At 39.3% G+C, this 13,607-nt stretch overlaps 1 protein-coding gene across 1 annotated transcript in view; it reads right to left on the bottom strand.

Annotated features, from left to right (window-relative positions):
* LOC119978724 overlaps window positions 1–13,607 on the bottom strand; it is a 139,992-nt gene that overhangs the window by 53,959 nt on the left and 72,426 nt on the right. The window contains exons 16-20 of the mRNA XM_038820558.1: window positions 12,987–13,142; window positions 10,362–10,561; window positions 7,413–7,501; window positions 6,068–6,201; window positions 3,140–3,264 (exon numbers count right to left, since the gene is read on the bottom strand). Of these exons, the coding sequence (XP_038676486.1) occupies window positions 3,140–3,264; window positions 6,068–6,201; window positions 7,413–7,501; window positions 10,362–10,561; window positions 12,987–13,142 (704 nt within the window). The remainder of the gene's footprint in view (window positions 1–3,139; window positions 3,265–6,067; window positions 6,202–7,412; window positions 7,502–10,361; window positions 10,562–12,986; window positions 13,143–13,607) is intronic.

Below are 13,607 nucleotides of genomic sequence, written 5' to 3'. Positions count from 1 at the left end.
GTCCCTCAAGTTTTTCCATACTTTATCTCTGTTGATATCAATTCCTTAATTTCCTCGCTCTTTCTAGCCCCTGGATTATCGGCTATTTCTGTTTTGGAACTTGTGTCTTCTACTGTGAAGAGCCTCCTCTCCCCCCTTATTCCCCATGATAATTATTCCTGCCTCTGCTTCTGAGTGGTCAATGTTACTTTAGCTACTCTGTTCCTTTTTACATACTTATATCTCTCACAGATTCTTTTTATGTTACTGGCTCATGATGTGGAGCAGCGCCAACAGCGTGGGTTCAATTCCTGTACTGGCTGAGGTTGTTCATGAAGGCCCTCTGCTCAACCTTGCCCCTTGCCTGAGCTATGCTAATCCTCAGGTTAAATCACCGCCAGTCATCTCTCTCTCAAAAGCGGAGAGAGCAGTCTATGATCCTCTGGGACTGTGGTGACATTTACATTTAGTCTCATGCCTTTTCCATCTTTTTTAGCTTTTTGATGGCCCTTTGCTGGTTTCTAAAACACTCTTTATCAGCAAACTTGCTATTTTTTTTATAACATTGTAAGTCTCTTTTTAAATCAAATACTATCCTTAACTTCCTGAGTGAGCCACGGATGGGTCCTTCTTGATGAATTTTTATTCTTCAACGGAACATACTTTTGTTGTACATTTTGAATTGTTCCTTTAAATATTTTCATTTACCTCCATACTTTTTAGTCTGGCTACCCAATTAACTGTAGCCAGTTCTTCCCTTGTACCAGTGTAATTGGCTTTGTTAAGTTTAAGATTTTTGTTTGTAATTAGACTACATCACTTTTAAGCTTAACATGGATTTGAGTAGTATTACGGTCAGCATTTCCAATTAAGGTGCAAGTTAGCATGGCCAATCCACCTAACCTGCACATCTTTGGGTTGTGAGGGTGAAATCCACGCAGACACGAGGAGAATGTGCCAACTCCAGGTGGACAGTGACCCAGGGACGGGATTCCAAACTGGTCCTCAGTGCTGCAGTCTCAGTGCTAACCACTGCGCCACCATGCTGCCCTACCCCACCTCTTTTGCTATTCTGTCTGACTTTCTGAAATATTGTGTACCCTGGAATATTTATTTTCCAACATTAATCACCTTGTAACCACATTTCTGTAAAAGTTGATTAGATCTAAATAAATAGGGCTGGATTCTCCGTTCCACCAGCCCCATTTTCCGGTGCGGCGCGCCCCCGCCGGCAGCAGGATTCTCTGTTCCCACAGCCGGCCAATGAGGTTTCTCATTGTGAGTCCGTCGGGAAATGCACGGGTGTGGGTGTGCTGCTGGCGGGAGGAGAATCCCGCCAATGGATAATCCCAAGGTAACCTCCAATTGTGCCACTAATTTATCTATCTTATTTCAGATGTTTTATGTGTTCAGATAAAGGGCAGCACAGTGGCTAGCACTTCTGCCTCACAGCGCCAGGGACCCGGGATCAATTCGGACCTTGGGTGACTGCCTTTCTCCACATGTCTCTGTGGGTTTCCTCTGGGTGCTCAGTCAAAAAATGTGCAAGTTAGGTGAATTGACCATGATAAATCGCCCCTCCGTGTCCAAAGGTTAGGTGAGTTTACAGGGATAGGGCGGGTGAGTGGACCTAGGTAGGATGCTATTTCAGAGGGTCGGTACAGACTCAATGGGCTGAATGACCTTTGTATGCACTGTGGGGATTCAATGGGAGAAAACCTTTAATTTCATTTATTTTTACTTCTATTCCTTGCGATGCTTATTCACTGACGAAGACTTTTTGTTAATTGCTCTGTCCCTTCCTGTCCTACTCTACTTGTCTTTATCCACATCACTCTCCTGCTCTGATATCTTGAATTTTCCCTTTGAATTCCTCAGCCTCCCTCCACCCAAGCCTTCGCCACCCCCCCTGTTAGTTTAACAGAGTTAAACTGTTAGTGCACAGGTTAGCCCAGATTAAATACAAAAGGGATATAATGCTCTTAAAAGCCCTGAAGCAAAATGCAAAGAATGCAGTTTAGATGGAATCTCCTCTTATTCTCCTTTCCTTGGCAAAAAACAAGATCATATTCACTCATCTATGAATTAGATATGCTAATGCAGTGATCAAGTAGAGTAGTAACTTAAAGATCATGGGTCAAAAATTAATCCACAAATTTGATGGAGTTAGACAGTATTGGTCAGGTAAGTAAAAATGGCTCCTCAAACTAAATTCAATTGGGTGAATTTATCATCAGCAAAAAAAAACTTCCATCAGTCATTATCAGGATATTTTAAAAAACAATAACTTTTAACATAACTTTTCTTACTTACTTCGATGTAATATAGACTCCAAGAATTAAACTAACGACTTCAGCAAAATAGCAAATTATAGATAACACTGAATAATACAACACAAGTTATTCAACCCATTGTGCATATGGTAACTCTTTAAAAAAAGCTATCCAATTAATCTCACTCCCCACTCTTCCCCGTAGCCTGCAATATTTGCCTTTTCACATATATATCCAATTTATTTTTGAAAGTTACCAGGGAATCTGCTTCCATTACCATTTCAGATCCTAACTAAAGGAATTTAAAAAAATCTCCTCTTCCCCATCCCCCCATTGAAAACTCGGTGTTCCTTGTTTACTTATCTGCCAGTGGAAACCATTTTCTTCCACTTTGTTGAAACCCGTCATAATTTCAAACACCTCCATTAAACTTCCCTTAGCCATCTCTAGATTCTCCACATAACCCAAGTCACATTCCACTCCATTTTAGTAAGTCTCATCTGCACTCTCTTCAAGCTGGTTTAAAGTTGTAATGTGTTCAAAATCCAACTTTTTTTACACTCTGGACAAGAGGAGGGCACAGTGGCACAGTAACTAGCACTGTTGCTTCACAGCATCAGGGTCCCAGGTTCGATTCCCGGTTTGGATCACTTCTGTGCCGAGTCTGCATGTTCTCTCCTTGTCTGCGTGGATTCCTCCAGGTGCTCCGGTTTCCTCCCACAAGTCTCGAAAGACGTGCTGTTCAGTGAATAAGACATTCTGAATTCTCCCTCAGTGTACCCGGACAGGTGCCGGAGTGTGGCAACTATGGGAATTTCACAGTAACTTCATTGCAGTGTTAATGTAAGCCTACTTGTGACATTAATAAAAATTATCACCCAACATACCTTGTAACATTAAGATCAGGGTTGTTTTTCAACAACAAGTTAACAAAGAAACTTGAGATTTCAGTGGATAACTTCAGTTTTACCAATAGAGCCTGGTTTTCAGGGTTTTCTACGAACTCTTGAAGCTGTATAAAATTTAAGATAAGTTACTCATCCAATAATGCACTATTTTTATTCTAACATGAAAATGTAGAATATCTGTTTACTGCAGTAGCACAGAACAAAAATTACGACTGCCATCAATGAAGTTACACGGGGGATCATCCCACGTGATGAAATACATTTCACTTTCAATTGTATTAACTTTGGGACTTTGAACAATTTGCTGTGGTTTCCTATTGCTACCTATCAGACATCGTATTTCCTAATCAGAGCAAAGATTATTGAGGAAAGTTGGTCCAGAGCTTTAGAATGCAGTGAGTAATTATCATAATATCAAGCAGGTTAGTTAGCAAACACAGAGTATAAACATATTCGACACATGCATGCAATTATAAAGTTGAAAGCACGGTTTATGATTAGAAACAAATACCCTCTCCCAGCATACTCTAAATTAGGACATCCTGTATGTAACCACTTTATCAACAAAGTCAACTGGTCTAGGGTGTAAGACATACTGCAGGGTCAAGATTGATGGATGTATATCACATAATGTATACTCAGGAAAATATATTTTGGGAATTATTGTTAGATATATTTTCAGACGTATACTGTTGGATACAAGATTCAAAATACACAGGGTGGCAGATGAATTTGCCTTTGAAAATCCCCCCAAATCTGAGGAAAATGCATTCATGGGGTGTGACCCATAAGAGGGAAGCTGGTCCTGTATGTAAAAGAGGCAGAGTCTGTGAGTAGGTGCTCCTCCAATCCCAGGTTCTGCCTCTACCATGTTCATGACTCCAGTCCCTTCAATCAGAGGTTTCTTCTCTCCCACTCTTGATGTTCCTCAAAACACCGATTGGAGGAGCGGTAAGAGCGGAGGAAGAAATCCTGCGATTGGAAAGAGTTATTCTGGCCAGCTGCTGCAGCCATCAATTGCTTTTCAACAGCCTCTTAAATGCAAGGAGACGAAGAGGAAAATTAAAGAAAAGGAAACAGTCTCCGCCAGTAGAAGGTTGCAGAAGGCCAACCATAGCCATCACTCATCCTGCAAGGCGAGTTCCCATTGGGACCAAGCCTGAGGCTTGGTTGGGGGGTGGGGGTGATCCCTGGACCCGGAGTCAAGTCTTGACCAGTATGGGGTGTGGGAGAGGGTAATGCAGGGTGACTGGGGATCCTGCGGCAGCTGAGTAAGTGGGTGTAGGGAGAGATGGGGTTAGGGACATGTGTATGTAGACGAAGGACTGATTACAATGTTAACGTAACTATGAAGCAACATAACTAAGAAGCTAAGTTAGTCATGTTTATTTGATATTTCACCTGAGAAAATGCTTTAAAATCATTCATTTAATTTTTATTTGTCATGTTTTCAACTGGAAACCCCTGTCCTAGTTCACCATTGACTAAATTGTAATTGTTTAATGCCAACTGTGTTAGTTCAGGTGCTTCCATGACTCCCACATCTTACTCAATCTCCTAAAATGGTATTTATAAATCTGGATCATTAGAACTCCCTGACAACAGTAGAGTTCATTTAAGAAAAATATCAAGAACCTGGCTCTTCCTTAATATGGGTACAAACAACCACAATTAATGTTCGCTTGGTGCATCCAATCCAATCTATGTCTCAGAATGGTCATGCGAGGAGGTGCATTAGCTCGGGAAAATCACTAAAATGTGAGGTACATGTGAATTAAATTATTCATTATGTGATGGTTGGTTTGGTGCTGCAGAATTAATTTGTCTGCATTCCCCTCGTTGTACAGATGGACCATGGGAAGTCAGTATCCTGACATGTTTGTGACCAGTCACTTTAGGCAAATCTATTGAGGATAAAGGAACTTGAAATTAGAAGAACTAAACCAAAGGATGCTAGAGAATGCTAATTGGTTGTCACTGATTTTTTTAAAGGCGCTGCAGATGTGAAACATATTCCCAATAAGTTATCTTCTGCCAAGTAGTTGGAATTTTCATTTTGGAAACAAAGTATAAAAGACTTATTTATATAACTTAACAAAAACATCTTATTCATAGATTCCAAGTTAAAAGATTTAATGGTATAAATATATGTATATAATCTTTGGTATTTGTACTATCCTACCTCTCTAAAGAAGAAAACCCTAAAATTCAACATAAATACAGAAGGTATATTAGTTCATGGCTGCATTGTCTAATAGAGTGGTTAGTGTGAATGAAAAGGAGCTCCAGAAAAGCAAACAGTACGACTCGAGAATATATTCAAGAAGAGCCCTCAAAAAAATTATTTTAACCCCAGTTAAATATGTCCAATACATATTTGGTTTGAGAGGGGAATAATTGAATCAAGAGAAAGATTGGAGGATTGTGCAAAGGAAAGATCTCACACCAAGCCATAGCAAAATGCATCAAAACCTTCCACAGAAAGTTTTGACTGAATCATATGGTTTTGTCCCTATTTACAATAACAGAACTAGAAATAGGCAATAAAGCCATATGGCCCAAAATGTTCCTTTGTGCTGGTCTCTTACACTGCAGATTACGAATTACAAAGCAAAACATTGGATGGGAGGCCTCTTTTCAATGAATCCAAGACCAATACCCACATGTATCATTGAAATTGGTTTGATTAAATAAATAATCTTTGCTGTTGAATTTTCATGATTAGTTATGCATCTGCACACTTTGGACTGGATAATTTAAGAAATGAGGCACAAATACTAAACTAGTTAATGCCCTCAATGGCTGGTTAGTCACACATTTTGATGCAATTGGGATTTGAGAGCAGATCCATTTTTCCAAGTATCAGTCACACCTATGCTTATATTAGAGAGCATATAAAATGGATACCTTTGTTTCATTATCAATGAAAAAGTGAAGATCAGTCAGTGACATTTGGTTCATAAATAGTCCCAGGTAGTTAACAAACCAAGCACTGGAGTTCAGGACTGGATGACTTGCATTGTAGCATTTGGGCTTGGGATCTGCAATGTAAATAATCTAGTAATGAATACAGAAGAGTTTGACTACACATTTACAAATAAAACTGTGTAACTCTTAATATAATTATGCTATGAAGTTTAAAACACATTTCACATACTCCCTATGGTTTGTGTTAAATTAGTTTCTCACCACTCCATTCTTTTCAACTCAAATCTAACTTTGAATTAAAGGGAATGATCCCTTCTGGGCTTCAGTTCTGAGAGTGCCAGTTGGTTCCCTGTTCCTCACACAGGAATATTACTGCATGCACAGAACTAGCAATAGTATGTAGAGCATCAAAGAGGGTGACTTGTGCATCCAAAACAGATGACTACATGTATTCCTGAACTACCGGCTTAAAATGCTTTCCTGGTATTCTCAAATCTGAGTCAGGATTTCAACCCTACTCCAGTCTAGACTTACATCCATCAAATTGGTGTGGGATTCCCCCTCCCCCTCACCATATGTGGTGAACCACTTTATTGAATGGTATAAAGATGAATACAATTATTGAAAGAGCATTCACATTTGTGAACATTCAATTACTTCATGAGATGGGTGTCTTCCAATTAAGGATGAATGCATTCCTGTTTTATATAACCCGAATGAGACCTACAGGGTTGGAACAATTAGTCTCCCCATGAGCCTCTCCCCATGAGCCTCGTTGAGTACGAGTTCCCCTACTGAGGACGGCCAGACTTGGAACCGACACCTCAGACCCGGTTGGGATCTGAAGAGTATTGTACATATCATTACTTTGCAATGAAATTTGTTTCTCTTTATCAACTCGCCTTGGACTTGTCTGTGGTTACTAAACTGTTACAGTACAGCTGACATATATATGACCTAAGAATATAAGAATTAGTAGCAATAGGCCATATAATTCCCGAAACCTGCTTCCGGATTTAAAAAGATTGCTGATCTTGAAGCTCAACTTCATTTTCCTACATGATCCTGATATCTCTTCATTCCCTTGAAGTTCAAACATCTATCGATCTCAGTCTTGAATATACTCAATCAGTAAGCATCCACAGCCCTCTACAGTTCCAAAGATTCACAACCCGAGTGAAGAAATTTCTCAACTCAATCTGAAATGTCTCTTCCCTTATCCTAATGCAAGTACATCTACCCTAGACCCAAAGCAACTGGCAAAGATTACACTGCAGTTAATCACAGAAATACAGTACTTTAAAATCAAAGATTGTCATATTACCTCGTTGCAGATAAATTTTGATACCACGGAAGATTTCTTTCCGTTTGCTTGCGGTCATTTTATTGTAGCGAGCATTCAGTGTTCTCACACTAAATTTGAAATTTAGGAATACATTAAAATGTAAGATTTTCATGATTAGGCTTTACTGCATTTTTGTCCCCTTATTCATATTATAGATGTACATATAAAAATGTACTTGCATGTATAAAAGTGAGAAGGTAGAACAACAGACAGAACATCCAGAGCATGTGACCTCCACACACCAATTCCAAACATTCTTGTAAATTCAGAGCTCAAGCTCACAGCTCTAACCAGGGATACATATGCGTAAAACCCAACATTAAATATTCTTAGCAACAGATGTTTTGATCGGCCAAGTACTCTGGATGGATTACCAATGACTTTTCACTGTTTTCATAAAGATCTGGATTCAACAAGAAAGGCAATTTCAGACCCCACTTTCCCCATCCTTAGAGTTACTTTTCCTGTTGGTTGCACCACAACTAACCAACCTGAAAACTGTTCAACAAACAAATTTGAAAAAAATTCAAAAATTAAAAGCTAGTAGTAGATATTCCACAGCTCAATTTATAAACAAAAGATGCGAGTGCTACTTTCGCATTGTGTCCCACAACTTTTGATTTTTCTGGTGGTGCAGTGGTTAGTACTGCTGCCTCACAGCGCTGAGGCCTAGGTTTAATCCCGGCCTCAGGTCGCATGCCTTGTGGAGTTTGCACATTCTCCCATGTTTGCGTGGGTCTCACTCCCACAACCCAAAGATGTGCACGATAGGTGGATTGGCCACACTATATTGCCCCTTAATTTTGAAAAAAGAGAATTGGGCACTTTAAATTAAAAAAAAAGATTTTGCCTACAATTAAGGTGACAAAAGAGATCTAAAGCAACCGACCACCACTATATTTTCAGAGTTCTGTTGGCCTGGTGTTAAAAAAATAAGAAATTGCATAATATTAAATGATGTGGGATCGAGTTGATGATCCCATGCTTATTTTTCTGGCTTTTATAGTACATTGCTATAAGGTCATTTCCAAATCACACCTCCACAATAGCCTTTAGGGGATTAGCTACAATAGAAGAAGCTCATTTAAAAAGCAAAATAACAAAAATTAACTATGTTTTTTTTCTGCTGCTATTTTCATGAGAATTTGTGGGAACTATTGTTGTTCTTTTTCTTTCTTACATCTCTATTAATGCGTTAATTTTTTTTAAAATGGGGATTCCCTTATCTGTAGTATTTTCAGAAAATATAATACCCAGCCAAGTGCTAGCCAGGGCACACAGGATTTGTCGGTGTACACTCGTATCCTAACCCTAGCCCTCCTTTTCCTCTCCCATTTATGACTTTGGACAGAAATATAATGCCTTGCTTTGACAGAAAATGAGCCTCTTTGGGCAATTGTATCCTCAAGAAGGGTTTAAAGATGGAAATTAAAAATTGGTCCTTGAAATTTATTTGGAGTTTTCCTCCTCTCTCACCATAAATCTGATAGAAACCAGGGGGCACTGGTTTCACTGTGTCTGCACCATTACCCTGAAATTCTACCTTTATCATTCAGGTGTTAAATATAGAAACCATGAGAACCTCCAGGGAACGTGGGGCCATGGATGCTGAATGCGATGGACTAATGGTGTTGTTCGTACATTGGCATACCACAGCACAATTGGGTACCCAATTTATATTTTACTTCAACCATTCAGGTTTCTCAGGATTTGTGAAGAGATGAGAGCTACTAGCTCTGGAAGGCATGATTTTTAAGCAGTCTTTATGAGCCAGGAGGAGTTCCCTTCTGCAAATCATGCCTCTCTACAGTGTGAATCAGTGACATTCCACAATTTACCACCTTTTCCTCACCACCGCCCCCTAATCTGTAGTCTGCGATCATGACCAACATCCCACCATATCTCACTCCCTAAACTGCATTCTCCTGCCCTTTTGGTTTCTTAGGACCGGCCTTGCAAACTTCTGCTGTTTTTCCTGTTGAGCCGATAACCAGCCAGTCAATTTTGCCAGCTTCAGAGAGGGGATGAAAGGGGAAAATTAAAATGAGATTCTACTGTTGAATTCAACAGGACATCCATATTCCAGGATTATAGGTTTCTGCCATGCTACCAACGCCCCACACCCAATAAATTCAAGGACCAGTGTTTTGTCAGATCAGGATTATGAGTTTCCCTTAAACAATCATTCATATCATTGGAAATGGTTTTACTACTCTACACTTGGGGAGTAGAAACAAATAAACTCCGCCATGAACTAAATATTGTCAATGATAAATGTGATGCAGACGTAAATAGGCGGGGTGGGGGGGCGGGGTTTCAGCTCCTAGACACATCTGAAGCAGAGAAAAATGAAATGAATACAGCATTGCTTAGACTTGCTGATGCCTGTCATAATATACACCTATGTATATAATGGAGTGCAGACAGACAGTGATTGACACACAGGATGACCAGTAAACACACAGAACACAGCAGCCAATCACCAGACAGGACACGACCACTATAAAGCCAGAGGGCACCAGCTTTCCCGCTCATTCGGGATCTAGCCTCTGGGATAGTCAGAGCTCATGTACATTAGTCAAGGCACACTGAATGTGGTAGTCAGCAAGTCTGGTCAGTCTAGCCTCAGGTCTCCAGTCAAGTCAGCATAGCTTCAACCCACAGTCGGATATGTAAATAGTTAGCTGTTTAATAAAATCGTGTTGATCTCATCGAGTGTTGGAAGTCTGTCTCTTGCTACACTGCATCAAGCGCAGTCCATCCAGACCCAGCCTACATAACACATCAATGCCGACTTGGAACTACAGTGAATTGTAAGCAAATGATAATTGCAAATATTGATAACAACATACTAGTCAAACTAATACTGCGAAAAAAATCCCCATTGGATATTGTTATAATTTTAAAATTAGATGTGGCTGTATTTACATTTTCCTATAAGGAAGGCACGGAATTAGGAGGGTGATGTTTGAAGCCAGGAGCTCAGTAGTGATAAAAGGCAGGTATGGTTGCAGTCTGACATTAAGCCATTCATCCACTTCAGTGTCATTGGTTTCAGTCAAAGCTGTGGCAAAGCGAAACCAGAAAGCCTTAAGGATTGCAGCCTGGTTATCATCTGTCAGACGACCCTGGGGGAAAAAAGTTGGGAAATAATTTTGTTTCAAAGATTTTTTTACAACACAGTGGAATTCTCAACCTGTTGTGCAGCTCTTAATCTATTTCAAAGGTTCAACATTTCCAAATTACATTCTCACAAGTAAAGCATAGAATTATAATAAAACATCAGATTCTAAGTCAGCTTTGGAAGTTAAAGAATTGGCGATCTGTGAATTGGATTGAAAAATCAAAATTTTCATTTTATGATATTCACCTTAAATGCTACCAGATTGTTCACATTAATGTGGAAGGAAGGACAGGCATTTTCATTTATGACCATCGATCCAGATTGAACTGAATCTCACCCCATCACAAGGTTTGGTCCTACTTCCTAATTACCATTGTAATAAACCATTTACAACCATAGTGATAACTCAAGTTTTTCATTCAATGCACTATAGAACCCAAATGATGCCCCTATCTTTACCCTGCCTTCGCTTATTTGCTGCAGAAACCATTATTCATGCCTTCTTTATTTCTCGACTTGAAAATCCAAAACATTTCTAGCTGGTCTCCCACATTCTACTCTCTGTAAACCTGAGGTCATCCAAAACTCTGCTGCCTATGTTTTGCATTGGATGCAGTTTAGAGAGGGTTCACAAAGCTGTTTCTTGGAATGAAGCATTGGCTTATGATGAATGGTTGAAGAGGTTGGGCCTGTACTCACTGGATTTAGAAGAATGAAAGGTGATCTTATTGAAATGTATCAGATTCTTAGGGGATTTGACATGGTAGATACTAACAGGATATTTCTTCCCATGGGCGAAATCTAGAACAAAGTGGCACAGTTTCAAAATAAGTAGTTTCCCATTTTAGAGATGAGGGGAAATTGCTTCTCTTAGAGAGTCATTCGTGTTTGTGAGCGGTGAAGACTGGTTTATTGAATATATTGAATATATTCAGGGCTGAGTTAGACAATTTATTTTTTCTTGCATTAGACAAATTTTTGATTGACAAGGGAGTCAGTGATAATGAGAGGCAGGCAGGAAAGTGGAATAAAGCCCACAATTAAATCAATCATTATCTTACTGATTGGCGGAATTGGCACAAGTAGCTGCTCCTATTTATTACATTGTTATGTCTAATTTGTATAAATGCTGTATACCCATTTCCTGTGATCACTGACTTTTATTGTCCTGGTCATGAAGTGTCTGGATTTTAAAATTCTCATCCTTGTTTTCAAATCATGGCATTGTTTTGCTCTTCACTATCCCTGCAGTCTCCTCCAACCCCACTGCCCTTCAAAATATCTGCTCTCCCCAAATTTCAGTCTCTTTACCATGTTTCATTTAATCACTCCACCAAGGGGGAGGGCCTTCAGTTGCCTCGGTCTTAACTCTGAAGAATACTCTCTGCACCTCCCTCCCTCACTTCCCATTTTTATCACACTCCATAAACCAACCTCTTACCCCACACTTTGGTTATCTGACCTAATACTTTCTTGTTCAGTGTCATATTTTGTTTTATAATGCACCTTTGAAGCACCTTGGGACACTTTTACATTAAAAGGACAATATAATTTGTTGCTCATGTATTCCACATCTTACCAGTATTGGTGCTGCCATATAGTTTCCAGCTATCAGCTGGCTGTTGTACAAGGGCATATTTTATCGATGGAAAGAAAGTTAAAGAAGAACAAGTTAAGGAGAGATTAGAGGTGCTCAAATATATGTCTGATTCTGATAAAGTAGATGAGGACGAGTGGTAACCAGAGGACATCAATTTAAGATAACTGTCAAAAGTAAACCAAGGGGGAAAATGAAAGAATTTACACAAGTTATGATTGGGTTGCACCACCTAAAAAAGTGGTAGGAGCAGATGCAACAAAATTTTCTAAAGAGGACTAGATATACACATTAAAAGGAGACATCTGCATGGCTACAAGCAAAGGACAAGGGCAGAGAATAATTGGATAGCTCGTTCAAAGAGCAAGCATACAAATAATGGACCGATTAGCCTCCTTCTGTATTGCATGATTTTATAAAGGAAGCAGCTTGCATTTATATAGCTCTTTTCATAGCCTCAAAATATCCAAATATACTTTACAAGCAATTAAATATTTATAAAGCGTAGTTACTGTTGTAGAAAACCTCACAGTTAGTTTACACAAAGCAAGCTCCTAGAAACATAAATGAGATAAACGACCAAGTAACTTATTTTAGTCATTCTGGTTGAGGAATATATATTAAGCAGGATACCAGGGAACACTCTGTAACAAAACTCCACAGACTTTGCAAACTCCACTAAAACTGTTCACATCTGGGCACATCCCTTCCTCATAAGATCTTCAGGACATATGCCACACACAATGATATAACATACACTATTTTGAGAGAATTATTATTATTTATCTGTACATTCTATCATCAGAAACATAAAATAATACTTGAAGCTTACATCTCGGACTTTTTGATTGAAATCAGTTATGAATGTAACTAGATTTTGAACAGATCCGTAAGTAGTTAACACTGTAATCAGAATCCTACTGTCGTCAATGAATCCAGGCCTGCTCAATAGATCAGCCAATTCACTGGGTTTAATAGTATTCAACACCTGTAGAAACACAATAGGGAAATTCTCAATTTTATGTCAATAGTGCCAGTCACTCAAGCCTGGTTCTGGACTGCTGAACATTTAAATGCATTTGTAATGACAACAAAGTATCAGACATTTCTGTTTATACTCAGGGCATTCAAAGTTCACTCAAAATCAAGTTTGGTGGGCCTCGGTGATCAATCGTTTGTACAATTTTCATCTCCCATCCAACCTATTTATTCAGCATGTACATGCTGGCAGGCAAACAGGTATTTCATTCTGTTGTGAACATATTAGTTCCTTCAACCTACACCCCCACCACCCCACCATACCTCACCCCACACCCCAAGAACACTGATCAGTCAAAGGATTACAAGGGGCCATAGCACTGATGCCACACAACCATGATGACTGTAGCATTTGCGAAGATATCACATTAGTTTATGTGCTGATGACAGGTTGTATTCTAGTAATTTGGATACA

This window comes from Scyliorhinus canicula, chromosome 15, assembly GCF_902713615.1.
Source record: "Scyliorhinus canicula chromosome 15, sScyCan1.1, whole genome shotgun sequence".
NCBI classification, from domain to species: Eukaryota; Metazoa; Chordata; class Chondrichthyes; order Carcharhiniformes; family Scyliorhinidae; genus Scyliorhinus; species Scyliorhinus canicula.
Note: the sequence above shows the minus strand (reverse complement) of the source record. Positions and strands in the feature narration are given on the sequence as shown.